This window comes from Anthonomus grandis, chromosome 5, assembly GCF_022605725.1.
Source record: "Anthonomus grandis grandis chromosome 5, icAntGran1.3, whole genome shotgun sequence".
In the NCBI taxonomy this organism is placed as follows: domain Eukaryota; kingdom Metazoa; phylum Arthropoda; class Insecta; order Coleoptera; family Curculionidae; genus Anthonomus; species Anthonomus grandis.
In genome coordinates this window covers 23240929-23255515 of record NC_065550.1, presented here as the reverse complement: position 1 = coordinate 23255515, position 14587 = coordinate 23240929, and the positions used below count along the sequence as shown (strand labels likewise).

Below are 14587 nucleotides of genomic sequence, written 5' to 3'. Positions count from 1 at the left end.
GTTATTTGGAATTCTTAAGAAACGAACTGATTCCCGCTTTATGTTTGATGTTTCCAAATGCAAATATTCCCAATATTCCAGAAACTTCAATTTGGTTCCAGCAAGATGGCGCGCCGCCACACTTCAGCAGAGCCGTGCGCCAAATTTAAAGGAGGTATTTCCGGGTCGATGGATTGGGCGAAGTGGTCAATTGGAGTGGCCTGCTAGGTCCTCCGACTTGACTCCTTTGGACTTCTTTTTGTGGGGTTATTTAAAGCATAGAGTGTAAATAACCCAAAACCCAACAATTTACAAAAATTGAAAAATAATATAAGAAATGAGATTCAACCTTAAGAAATACCTTAAGAAATAATACGCAACGTTCTGAGAAAATTCGAATCAAAACTCGCTTACTGTCAAGAAGTTAATGGGGCTCAGTTTGAACATTTAATTCGGTCTAGATTAGAATAGTTTCTTTTTGTTCAACGTTTATACAATACTTTTGATTAAATACATTAATATTTTGAATGTTTTTTTAGAAATTCAACCGTAAGTTTCTCAGTACTGTTGAGACTTACTAGCTAATGTCAACAGATGGCTTTAAAAAAGCTTCGATTAAAAGTGCAAACCGCATTTGTCTATGTCTAACCGTTTGTATTTTATAACATATCAAAAGTGCAAATATGTCGATCTTCAACTGTCAATAACTCAAAAACAAATGAAGATAGGTATAGGACATTGTACATGAAATATGTCTAGAATTTTCTGTTCTTTAAGAATACAGAATAAAAAATAGGTATTTCTATTTCAAAAATTGATGTTGATGGTCGTAACTTATTTTTGGACCACCCTGTACACATAAAATTATAGCAAGAAAACCCGCAGTTAAAAATAAAAATCGACGTGTCTGAGCGTTTTTTTTTTGAACATACCCCTGAATTTTAAATGAATTTATTCCGGAATTTAGGCTCTCACTGTATATTGATTTAATTAATAACAAATTGGTTTTAGAAAAAAGTGCTTGAGGAGAGTAAAACTTTTGTGGGGGTAAGGGTTTTCTAAAAAAGAAATTAAGACATGCTTTTGAGTAATAATGAAAAGCTCTATATTTGGCTTATTTATTACTCCCTACATTGTAATGCAGTAATTTAATGTGAATTCTACTAGAGATAAATTTATTAGTTTTAATAATTTATAGTTCATGAACTGTCTAATTTTAGTTGATACAGGTACATATTCCAATTAAGATTTAAGTGGATTATAGCTGCAAGATAATTGATTTGATTTATTTTTGTTATTCTTAAATTGTATTTCTGATGAGCATGATCCAAGCATTAATCTTCATGTATAATCAGGTTTTGCAAATAACTAGATATGACCCCTGTGACCAAAAAGCAGGCGAATTGTCAAATAAAATTAAAATGAGATCAGATCTAAATGTTTTTTCTGACAATTTCTACTTTCTGTCGTATATTTGTTCAATTATTTCCCTTGATAAGTTAAGCCGTGTCATCTGCAAAGCAAATTACCTCATCTTGTATGGCAGTCAACAAATTTAAAGATTCATCTCAATGTATCATTATGTTTTATTTTTTGAGTTCTGCCGCTTTAATAAGAGTTAAACAATCTATAGGCAGTGCCCCTAATTCCTATTAAATACACTTTATCAAGCAGAATGCCATATTTTATACTGTCAAATGCTTTACTTAAATCCATATTCCTGCCTTGGAAATATTTTGTTTTTCTAAAGAAGCACGTTTAGTTTGGTTTTTATAAACTTCTTAATTAGAAAGATTGCTAGTTAGTGCCATTGGCCGATAATTACTGGAAAGTTTCTTGTCTTTAGATTTATAAGGGATAAAATCGCATTTTTTTAAGCAAAGTGAAAGAAATTGCCTTGTTCAGAAAATAAGATTTATTAAATACTTTAAAGGCTTAATGAGATAGAAATGATTTTATTTTATTTAAATATATTTAAAATATTTAAATGAAAATATTAAGTCTAAGGTTCAAATATTTTAACTGCCTATAAGAAAGCTTCAATTTTTTTTTCCAGTCAGTTGAAAAAAAACATTTAAAACCCTAATAGTCTAACTAACTGAAATTTAAGTCTAATAATAATATATAAATTTATTAAGCATTAACCGATGCTTATTTCTTTTTAATTTTTAACTATATTGGGTGTATGTATCAGTTCTGTTAAAATCGAGATGTATACCTATTTTCTAGAAAATTAATTCTGTAATTTAGCGAGTAACATTTTTTTTTGGCAACTATTTTTTTATAAATTTTGAAGTTCGATTTTAATTACTTTTATTTATATTAAATTTAATAGAGTTTTTATTTGAAAACAAATAATACTTTATAAATATCTTTATTGTATGAGTTAATGATATCAATACCCCTTCTTTTATGTAACCTAACCATTGTGGATTTGCTTAAATTACAGAAGATTATAAAACTTTATTTTTTCTTTAAATATTGAAACTAAAAAAGTTAAAAGTGAAAATTTATCTGTTTAAAGTTCAAAGGTCAAATTTAAAATAAAATTTTAACAATACCTTTAAAATAATTTAGATATAAATGAAAAAAATAATAACAATTTTGTTTTATTTATATAATTCAATTCTTAGATTTAACACTTAGCACATTTTTTTCATATAAATGCATAACTTAAATGGATAGTATAAATATATTATTTTTAACTTCAGACGAAATTTTACTATTAATTTTTTTTACTTCTGATTAAAATAATATGTACAAAGTTATATATTATTTTACTACCGATAGCACTCACCGAGCTTTAAGAGCAATTTTGGAAGTGAAACCAAAATTGGAGAGAAAAAAACCATTTAAAAAACTTGTTTTCTGCGAATTAAGAAATATCAAGTATAAGAATTATAAGATAAATATCAACAAGAATTGGAACACCGAATATGCTCCTCTGAAGATCTAAACATAGATGTGTTATCTAAACAGATAACTGAGAGTATCTAAGTTTAAGTTAACAAAATCTGTTTGCGAAAGAACGAATCAAGAAGGAGCAAGATGAAGAAAGAATCAATAGAATAAATAGTCAAAAGAAAAAAATGCAGAAAAGTACTGAATAATATAAGCAATTTTTAAAGGATATAAAAAGATATGATAGGATATTTGAAAGTACAACACCGGCCAGATAAAGTACAGAGAATAAATACAATTGTCGAAGGGAAGACCATGAATAATAAATATGAAAAACGAGAACGGTTAATTATTTCAGATAGACAAACCAATTAAATAAAGATCAGTACAGTGAACCTTCACACTTACACACTACAACAACTTTAAGTGAAAATACCACAAAATAAAATATCCCACTCAATTTGTCGATTTCAGAAGGCGCTTGACACAATTGAGAAATGGACCTTCATAACAGCGAGGAATAATGCCAGAATAGACTCTTGGTATACTCTTTTATTAAAGACATATATAAGCACTCTACCTTGCATGTAGAGAAAGTATTTCTCACAGATGATATATCTTGGCCTTAAACGACATTTTTAAAAAGCTACCATGGGAATATTTTGAAATTAATAGCGACAGAAGTTCCATCAACCACCTCCGTTTTGCTGATGATATTGTACTGTAGGCAGAAATTAAAGGATAAATTGCTCTAGCGGGGGCTGCAAAGATGAGATATGTACCTAAAAATAAAGAAAGAGGGGTATGTAGAAGAAGCCAAGTTGAGCATCAGTTAAATAGACAAAATAACAAATAAAGAAGTAAGAGGAAGGAAGAACGAAGGTAACAAATTTAGTGAAAAGAGTAGCTAAAGTTAAATAGCAATGGCAAGGGCATATAGCAAAAAAGTGGCACAGATAGATGGACATGAAGACTAACAAGATTGATTCCAAGACAAACAAAAAGAAGCGTAGACAATCCACAGAAGAAATCTACTGATGTAAAGGGAGGTAGAAACTGGTTACAGATAGTACATGATGGAAGGTTAGAGAAAGTTAGAGAGACGGTTCAGGAATAGACAAGTAATGGCTGAGGAAAGAAAATAGCTACAAAGTTAATAATAACATCAGATTCTTTACAGAAAACGGTATTGTTATGCTGAAAATGTTTTGTTGCTTGGTTATAATAATAAAGTTTTTTTTCGTTTAATTTTAAATAGTTTGTTTGCAATTGAATAATAAAATCCCAAATTTGGAATAAGGACTTATATACATAGTTTTATAGTTACAATAAATAAGACTAATAGCGGCATTACTAGTAGGGAGTGCCACTTAGCAAAATGGAGAAAATTCAAAATTGAAAATATTATTATAAATTTGTTGGCCCATGCTAGTGAATTTTGCTTTAATGTATTTACGTATGCGAAACATGTATTTATTTTAAATTTAGAATATTCCAGATAAAAAAGACTAACATAATTAACGTATTCTCTTTTTTGCAGGTGCACTGGGTTCGATGAGCGTAGGAGTAGGAGCCTGCGGAGGAAGCGGAAACCCTCTCGAATGGACCGGTCAAGTAACGGTGCGTAAAAAGCGTAAACCCTATTCGAAGTACCAAACGTTGGAACTCGAAAAAGAGTTTCTTTATAACGCGTACGTTTCCAAACAAAAAAGATGGGAACTAGCGCGAAACCTGAACCTCTCGGAGAGACAGGTAAAGATCTGGTTCCAGAACCGACGGATGAAGAACAAAAAGAACTCACAGAGGCAGGCGTCGCAGCAGCAGAACAACAATAACTCAGCAACGAATAACCAGAATCACCATCACCATCCGGCCCATTTACATCCGCAGCAGCACGTGGTGAACCATCACGTTGCTGCTAATGGCGCATTGAAAATTCATCAGTGACCAATGGGGTTTTCTGCGGTTATGTTGGGTAGCAATCAGCATGGTTTGAATGCGACCTGATCGCGCTGTTATTGAATTTTAAAATGTCCTTGAGTTAGGGTGTAATTTTTTAGCGGTTCTTACACGTTAAGTGTTATGGAGGTTCATAACGCAATAAGGGTTATATTCAGGAGCGGTTAGACTGTTTAAACTATTAGCAATATTAAAAGTACCTTTTTTTTTGAAAATATCATCCCAGGATCAATTCTGATCTTTTTTATCTTAGATTTCGTATAGAGGTCGAAAAACTGGTTAAAAGATAAGTACGGTAATAAAAAAAAAATGAATTTTTCTTAATTTTTTTTTCTAATTTTCTGATCTTGTAGCAAAATATTTTATTAAATAAAATCCTGAAGAGGTTAAAAAAACACGCGAAAAAAAAAAAAATTTAACTTGTAAAATGACTTAATAATTATATGAGGAAACACGCACAAAAACAATTTAATTAAATTTAAAATTTAACTTAAAAAAACTTCTTCAATAAATTTTTTAGAAGTCGCACAAAAAAATTTGCTCTTAAAATGATACAAATTTATCTGCCTAAAGTCAACTTCATAATATTTAAAAATTTATGTGTTTCTTTTCTACAATTTCATTAAAAAACTAATTAAAAAAACCTCCTTAATCATATTGAAAAGTTTTTTACGCATAAAATAATTCTTGTTTAATTTTAAATATATTTTTTTTAATTTTAATTAAGAAGAAATATAAATAAAATGAAAAATTCGAACCTGTTTCTATGCAAATAAGAATTTTTTTTTTAAATTTTCAGCTTCCTCCATAATTTTGCATTGTAATTTTTTTGACATATATGGTAGCTCTTTAAAATAAAAAAATTACATTTTTTTAAAATATATTTTAGATTACAAGTTAGTAGTATTTCCGGTAATACCAGCAGTCCACATACATCTATTTTTAATTAGATATTCGTATTAATGTTTATATTTTTAGTTCATCCGTAATTTTCTATATTTGGTAAATGCTAAATCCATATATCTTCCAGAAGCATATCCCATATTTTTTGATAAATTACTTTAATACCAAGCTACATCAAAAAATATTAAAAAAAACATTTAAAAACACTCCTGAATATAATTTTAAAACAAAAATGTGGTATAGATATTTTTAATCTTTGCAGTGCCAAAGAAAAATACGAATCGGCGTCTCAGTTTAAAATTATTTTCCAGGCCTTTCTTGGTTCCTTGTTATTATTTGTTTATGCCAACATTTTTTTTTGTTTTCTTTTAATATTTTGTCACACATTTTCTTAAAGCCAATTTCAAGGAAGTGCCTGGATCGATGACACCAGGGCTTGTGCAAATCAAATAACTGTGCGAAGCACAAACATTTTCCATACTAAATTAGGTTTAAAACTCTTTCTTTAGGCGTTAATAAGCGGATGCGTGAGTTAAAACACAAAATTTGTAAAAAACTTATATTAAGTTTTTTTTTAATTTTTACAAATATTTTTTCATTATTTGTTTCCTGTTAGTGTTAAATTTTTATCATGTTGGTTTTTTTTATATTGTTTCAAGTGTACTGAAACTTTCTGGTCCATAAAGGGCCAATTGAAATATTGTAAATATTAGTAGAGATTCAGCAACTTAATTGTTTTTTACGTAGTGCAATTTTTATTTGTACTTAAAATTGACTGTGCTCTCTGTTTTATTATTAATTTTGTTTATAAAGTTAATCTTCTTTTGCAATTGCTACTAATTTATCAAAATTAATTCATGAAAAAAAAAAGATTCGTACAAAAATAAATTATGAGCAGTTGTAAAACAGTAATATTACTACACTTAAGAAAACTAGATACAAAAAATAATCGAATTAAAAAATTTTAAGGACATGTACATATTTCGACTGTCTTTTTTGTCATTAGGTGTTATTTGGTATGTTGAGGTGTAATCAGTGTTAGTGTTGCCTATATGTAGTCTAAATGTATAGTAAATTATTAAAGTATAGAAAGCTTAAATAATTATGCGCCATACGTTCTGTGTTACTTAAGTTTCCTCTTAAATTTTTCTCGAAATAAGTCCTGTACATAGTAGATTTAAGAACTTGTATATCTGTAGCTTCTTATTGTATACCTTATATGAGAAAATCATGGGATTCATTCGGTTAATTTTCCCACATTATTTGTGACAAAAAAATGTTAATTTTTCGATATTGATACAAATCTCATAATTTTTTCATATTTTTATTTAAAATAAATATTGTATGTACCGCTTGGTGTATTGTCACTAAACTTGTACTGTAATATATCTAAGGAAACTTCTCTAGAAATCCGAATTTTATTGTAACTATAAACTTATTATACTAACAATCCCTATTATAAGTATTTTTGAGTGTCAACAATTATTGGAACAAGATATAAATTGTTTGGAAAAGCCAAGCTAAAGTTGTTAAACAGAAATAAATAGATATTCAAAAATAACGTTTTTATAATTTTATTTCACAAAAAGTACATCCAATCAAGAAAAAATATAAAAAAAGTTTTTGGCCCATGAGGGGATCGAACCCGCGACCTTCGCGTTATTAGCACGACGCTCTAACCAACTGAGCTAATGGGCCTGATGTTTAAAGTTACTTTCGTCATGGTCCTTCGATAAGGTACGCGATTTCAGTTTTATTTTAAACATTATGCGTTTTCAGTTGTTCGAATATAAAAAAAATACAGACAAAATTAGTAAGAAATATTCTGTCAATTTCCCCCAGATGTTTTATAAATGTAATAAATATATTTTGAAATATACAGGGTACTTTAGTAAGCGTGTGTCGCTGTAATATCTCTGAAACTGTCAATATGACATTATTGGAATCATAAAATTATTTTTTAGTTCGAAATTTGGCCACTAGGGGCGTAATTTAAAGGCTAATAATTCAATTCTAATTTTCTCCGGAAAATCTCAGCTTATGGTACTTTTTTTAACATAATTAGAAACATATTTGCCATCATTTTTGTCAAAGACTCATTGGCGTACCGACCTTCATAAAGTAGGGGAAGGTAGTGATCTTATTGTAGTAACTTATCCCAGTTTGCTCAGTTTAGGCTTGTTTAAAAGGAAAATGTAAGTGCTTTTAAATATTGTATCCAGTAGTATGTTGAAAGTTTTTAGTTAAATTGTAGTAGACGTTACTTAAACTAAAAGTTAATTTTTCCACAAAAATGTAAATGTGACCGTATACTTTTGATGGCAGAATCGAAAAGAAAGAAAATTTTCTATAAAAAACCTAACGATCGAAATAAGAATTTTAGACGCTTCATTTTGATGATCAGTTAGCATTAAAAATTATTGAATTTTTTTATTTATTTCTCACCTCCTCTACAGTTTATTTGGGCATAGGACTAATATAAATTATATGAAAATAACAACATTTCCAGAATTTCTAAAGCTATAGTAAAGAGATTAGAGCATTTTGAATATGCTCTGTTATATCGTCTCTTGTTGGACGTCATGTTTTGTATACAATGGCTATAATTTTTTTTTACAAGTAATAGTCGTGGAATTAAACTATCCTTTCCAATCCAAAGATCTGAGTAGTTGTTCGAAAATAATGTACTCTTTGAAAATAATCTGCTGAGAAACCATTAAATTGATACCACATATTTATACTTAGGTTAATGCGAACCAATGCGACCAATAATGTATGTTATGCAAACTAACATTACCACAACTAGACAAATTAGCTTCAGCAGTCTATAAAATTTAAAAAAGGAACTGGAGATTTTGGTAGCACATTTCTCTAAGCCAATAGGTCGAGTCGTTTGTCAAAATCATTTTCTCTTAGAGAGGAAGTGAGTGCAACTTTGGCGCCCAACGTGTGAGTATCTCAAATGGACAATATTCCACAAATATCCCAAGCAGTATGAGAAAAGAATATTCAATTTTCAGTTCTGAAACTATAAGCGATAAACCCCTTCTTCTCACCCTCATTTAACATCTTTATCTCCTTGAGAAGTCATTGTTTACATAGTTAAGCCTACTTCTTGAACAATTTTTTAGGTCAAATTCTGGAATTATGAATATGTGATAAGTATATTTCTTTCCTAGAAGAAATTTCGATTTGCCAAAAGTGGATAGAACCTTGGCACCCAACATGTGAGTTCTTTATTGGACCATATTCCACGAATATCCCACACAGTATAAAAAAGAAACATTCAATTTCCGCTATTGAAACCATAGGCGATATACCCTCTCTCTTCGGGTATTGCATAACTAAAGTACCGGCTCTGTGCATTAAAGGAGAAAATTAATAATAAATATAAAAAGACTTTTAGTAAGGTTATTCAAGTCACTCCAATTATTGGCAACTTACGACTACACTCTCTTCCCTAGTTCACCTAATTACTTAATCCTATAATACATACATCTATACCAAATATGCACACTCACCTAAATACCATTTTACGTGGAATTCAGATTAATTAATAACAATTAATAAGTACGAAATCTAAAGGCTACCAAAGAAGCTTAAAACAAAAAATGGCCTAAATATTTATATATATTTTAAAATATGAAAGAAATTCGAGAACAAATCAATTATAATCGCCCTACGCAGTCTAGCACATTAACAACAGATAAAAATGTTGGAATCAATGAAAAATTATTCTTACTCGAACATCACCATATTCACCAGATCCAGCCCCTTGCAACTTTTTTTTTTAATTTTCATTACTGAAAAGTTCCCTTTAAGTGAAAACGTTAAAAACCGAATTACCAAACCTAAGTACCATGGAATATTTTGAGACAAACATTATTTACCTGAAAACCTTACATAATACGAAATAATATTTTAATTATTGAAGAATATCAATATTTGTCGTAAAAAATTGTACGATTGATAAATATTCATTATTAATTTAGAAAAAAAAATTCTAAATATTAGAAAAATAAACGTATATCTTAATTAAGTCATTCTACATTAAGTTTGCTTGCATTTAAATATAGATAATGCATTTGAAATATTAACTAAGAAAACAGGTATAAATGCTATAAACATCTAATCGCAAATTTTAGTTCCGTATAAAATTCATAAAAATAATGATAAAAGTAAGAAAAATAAAAATTATTTTCTTTTTATAAAATAATAAATGTGGTCATACATTACATAATATTCGAGATATTTTATATGAGGCATGTTAACACCAAATGAATTTTTGGAATATTCTTGGTACTATACTATTATTCTGTTTTAAACAATATTCTAAGCAGAGATTTTAATAATTTTTCTCAAACAAAGTATATTTATAATTAATAGTGAATTTTAAAAAAATTCTAAACTCTTTAATATAATAAAATAATTACATAAAATATTTTAGTATTAGGTATTATTATCAATAGTATATCTAACCATAACTTTGAAACATTCCTGAAAAATCTTTTCTTCTCAGGATAGTAAAAACGATATATTAAAATGACGGATTAACAATTTTTATATGTTCTAATGAAAAGTTTTAATGATTAATAAAAAAAAGAATATTGGCCTACAGTCGTTTAAAAAATTTGAGACATAAGGAGTAAGGTAATAAATTTGAGCAAATAGAAAAAATATACGTTCTTGTATATCCTAAAACAAAAAACCTCAAACAACCAAGATTTAAACCCCTGCAAGAACTAAACCAGAAATAAATGAAAAATCTCGTAGGTAATAGAATATGGGAATAAGGTAAATTATAGCTGTAAAGTAAAATGTCAAGGAATTCCTCCTGCAAACACGTTATCCTATCAAGAAAAGAAATCATTTGTTTTAGTTCAAACTTATGATTAGCACTTGAACCAAGGAAGAACATTTGCTTACACTTGAAAGAGGTGGAAGTTATGAAAAATGCTGATGGCATTCGTCTTTTTCGTGCACATTTACAAAAGCTTTATAAAGAATTTTTTGCCAAAAACAAGAGTATTAAATGGCGACGATTTATTAAAGAAAATTAACTTTTACTTGTACGATAATGACCTGGGAATTACTGATTTGGTGCAGCATAGAATTCACAGTGGAGATAATGATCTGATAAAACAAGCTCCTCGAAGAATTTTGATTACTAAACAAGGTGAAGTCTTCTTAATGTTTAAAGAAATGAAAACATAAGGAGTGATAAATTTATCCTAGTCCTTAGAAATTTCCAGTAGTACTAATAAAGAAAAAACAAGTTTATTAGATCTTAAAGTAGACTATCAGCGACTGAATGTTATAACCAATAAAGGCAGTTATTCCCTACCAAGAATTGATGACACCCTGGACACGCTATTAGGTTGCAATGATTTTCAATGCTGAATCTGAAAAATAGATACTGGTAGGTAAATGCATCTAGAAGATAAGGAAACCACAGCATTCTCGACCCAAAACAGGACTTTATCTGTTTAGGCTTATAAAGCCAATAAGCACAATAATATATTAGTGAGTTCCAACTGCTTTATGAAAAATTTATATTTAATTAATGCCATCTAATTTACTTTTATTGAATTTATTTACCTTATAGTTAAATAAGGATTACGTTCTGTTTTTTATGACCTAATTGTTAGTAAGTATAGTATCAAGTATAAACGAATATATCAATTCAATCTACTTTTGTATTACTTTATATTACTAAATTATAAAAACTAAAATAGTTTTAATTGTAATTTAAAGTTTTTTCTAGCAACCATAATATGACCACAGGTACAAAGCAGAACTAATTAGGGTACATCTAAAATATTTTTTTATCGTAAATTCTTATGGATCTTGGGAAGTTTAAAATGTTGGGCGCCAACATTCTTATTTTAAATGGTAAGTGATTAGTTTTTTTTTGTTTAGGAATTATATAAATATGTATACAGATTTATACATAAACTGATATAAGATAACTTATGTACGTATATACATTATGACCATGCAAAGGAACTTCTTTGCAAGTTTGCAGGCCTATATTGTAGGCAACATATTTCCTTTTTATACGAAATCACATACTTTTCATATCAGGATTACAAAAATGCATACTCAGTCGAAGCAAGTCTGAGATCATTCACTCTAAAACCAGTTCTTTTAGTGCCCCAAGCAGTCCGAATTGTATCGAGACGCACCCGAACGACCCCGAACGATCAGGAGAGCATGAAGGCCTAAGCCGCTTTCATGCTGATATGTCACGGGATGAGTTTGGGATTTTTGGTAGGTATCAAAAGTAAACTTATATAGTCTTTGAATATTAAAATTGTAATTAGCCTTTTATATATCAGTATAAGGATGATGCCATAAAAATCGAAACATCGCCCAAATATGAGTTTGATTATCTCAGAGGTGTTTTATTGATCTGAATCCATCAATACAGTAAAACTTAATACATACTGAGATTGCAAAGAATTTAAAAAAATATAAGTAGATAAATGTATTTATTAGTATAATAGGGGTAAAGTCTGGAATATTTTGCAGCTGCTATTTTATTAGACCTCCTGCTATGTTTGCCAATCAACAAGTTTAACTTGGTCTCATGGGTTTTTTTTCTATTAATTAAATGCATATAGTTTAAAATAATAGCTGTATATTAATTTGTTGAAAGTAAGTTTTATTGTTTTAGCACAGAGGTGAAAAAAAATTAGTGAAATATCGCTTAAAGCATAGTCCTAATTTTTAATAAAAAAATTTCTCAAAGACAAAAAATCCCTTTACAGGTTTTGAGAAAATCTAAATTTGTCTTAGGGTTTTTGGTTTGTTCATAACGTAATAGTGAATAGATGTTTTTTATAATTTTTTTTTACAAAATTCCAGTTTTGACATTATGCGCATAATCTGTAAGTTTGATTTACACTCAAAAACTTAATGAGATCTAATTGTCTTATAAAAGTTTTGTTAAAAGAAGCAACTTATTTATTTACGCATTCATCTTAAAATTAATATACAAAAATAGGCAAAAAAAGGTGCTATGCAGGCCATGTATAATTGACAAGGTTAGCTAGTAATATCTTTTTTGACTAATGGCACCTTCAAAATTATAAGGCTGAAAGACAAAAAATTATTATTAAAAAAAGATCTAGTTGTAGCAATTTGAAGAGCAATCAGAAGAATATTTATAAATTGTTTATTGAAAAATATCCAATTCTTTAAAGTTAACCACAGTCAAAGTTCAAAATAATATTGCGAATATAGACGTATGTCATAGTTTAAAAATCTATAAGATCAAACTAATTAAAAGTTCGATATTTCCTAAGATAATAAATTCAAAATATATAAGATGGCAGAAAATCGCAATATTTTATTTTTTCAAAATCTCTGTACATAATAACTTATTTGCAATTGGCATTTATAATAAATAAAAGTAATTTTTTTTTAATTATTTTATATGATTGATATAAATATTTTATGTCTAATTTTTTAAATTCTAGTCTTAGACCCTTTAAAAGGAATTTATTGCCAGTCAATCAAGGGGTAGAAACATCAGGGCATTATATTCGAAACAATTAATTAAGAATTGTGAAATTATTGCATGACATGCTTAAATAAAGGAAAAGAATATAAAGAATATCTTTTCGCACGAATATCCATAAACTAAACTTGAAGTATAGAAACACTTTTAAAAGCATAAAAATATATTCTTAAGAGGTCTTTAGTTATAATACTACCATACCTATAAACGATGTGAATTATCTTTTCCTTAGGGATTATTTAAAGTTGTTTTTGAGTATATATATCGATTATATGAAACCAACTTTAAAATTTGTAAAAGCTAGGTTACTCAGATGGTTTGTATTACCTTAGTTTTATATCTTGTATATTTTAGTTAGCTTTTATTTAGATTTGATTTTGATTTTTATTATTTATTTAAAATTAATTGTACTACAAGTAAATCGTAAAAATTAAAAAGGCAATTATTTTTTTTACTTAACCATAATATTCTAAAAAAAACCTTTGCACGTCTTTTAAGAATAATTGATCTTAAAAAATTAAAACTTCCTGATCTTTAAAAAACATTTACATATTATTGGCTTGCCTAAAGAATAGTTTATTTTTAAATCCCAAAAAATGTATTGACAGATCTACAGTTTTTACTAGAATTATTTTTAAATATAATTATGATAATTAAAAAATCTTACACGACAAAAGGGTATACCAGAATAAATGTAATTTTATCGATTTTCGTCCATCAGATTTAAGTTGTTAAATTAATTTATCAAATAATTTTTCCGCGTTATAATATTAACGTCTATTTATTAGAAATCATATTTATACAAAAATATCTAAGGAGCTCCTGGCAACACATTAAGAAAACGTCCCACATAGCAATTAAACCTTATATTATTATCAGTAACTCAGTTATTTTGAATGTAAGTTGGATATAACTGAAACGGGCGAAATCCTATTAATTTTTTCTCCCTTTTGTTAAATCCCGCCATAATGTTTATTCGGACGTTGCCTTCAAACAAAGCACACAACAATAAAGGATATTGTGTCTTGTGGGGAGACGCCACGCAATATAAATTATTTATTAGGAAAATGAAGACGTTACCCCCCGATTTTTTTCCGTCTAATAAATGCTTTCTCATTGATCGTGACGATTCGGGATTTGGTCTTTTATTGGTTTGTTGATCAGCCATCAGCCATCAGTCAAAAATTATTTTTAATTAGCTAAAAACCTACACGAATAATTAAGGTGATTATTAGTTTTTATTTATTCTTTTGAATAATTATGGAAAAAGTCAACAAATAATTCAGCATAGGTAAATACTTTTTTTATTTAAGAATTGTATTT

At 28.3% G+C, this 14587-nt stretch overlaps 2 protein-coding genes and 1 non-coding gene across 6 annotated transcripts in view; 1 reads left to right on the top strand and 2 right to left on the bottom strand.

Annotated features, from left to right (window-relative positions):
- LOC126735856 (homeobox protein abdominal-B) overlaps positions 1 to 5398 on the top strand; it is a 246806-nt gene extending 241408 nt beyond the window's left edge. For all 4 annotated transcript variants that reach the window (XM_050439940.1, XM_050439938.1, XM_050439939.1 and 1 more), the window contains one exon: positions 4421 to 5398. In XM_050439940.1, coding sequence (XP_050295897.1) covers positions 4421 to 4827 — 407 coding nt within the window. In that variant the 3' untranslated portion in view covers positions 4828 to 5398. The remainder of the gene's footprint in view (positions 1 to 4420) is intronic.
- Positions 1 to 14587, bottom strand: part of LOC126735861 (NADH dehydrogenase [ubiquinone] 1 beta subcomplex subunit 2, mitochondrial-like) — a 490931-nt gene that overhangs the window by 364021 nt on the left and 112323 nt on the right. The window lies entirely within an intron of this gene.
- Positions 7367 to 7440, bottom strand: Trnai-aau (transfer RNA isoleucine (anticodon AAU)). Its single transcript has one exon. It is a non-coding gene; the product is annotated as a tRNA-Ile (tRNA).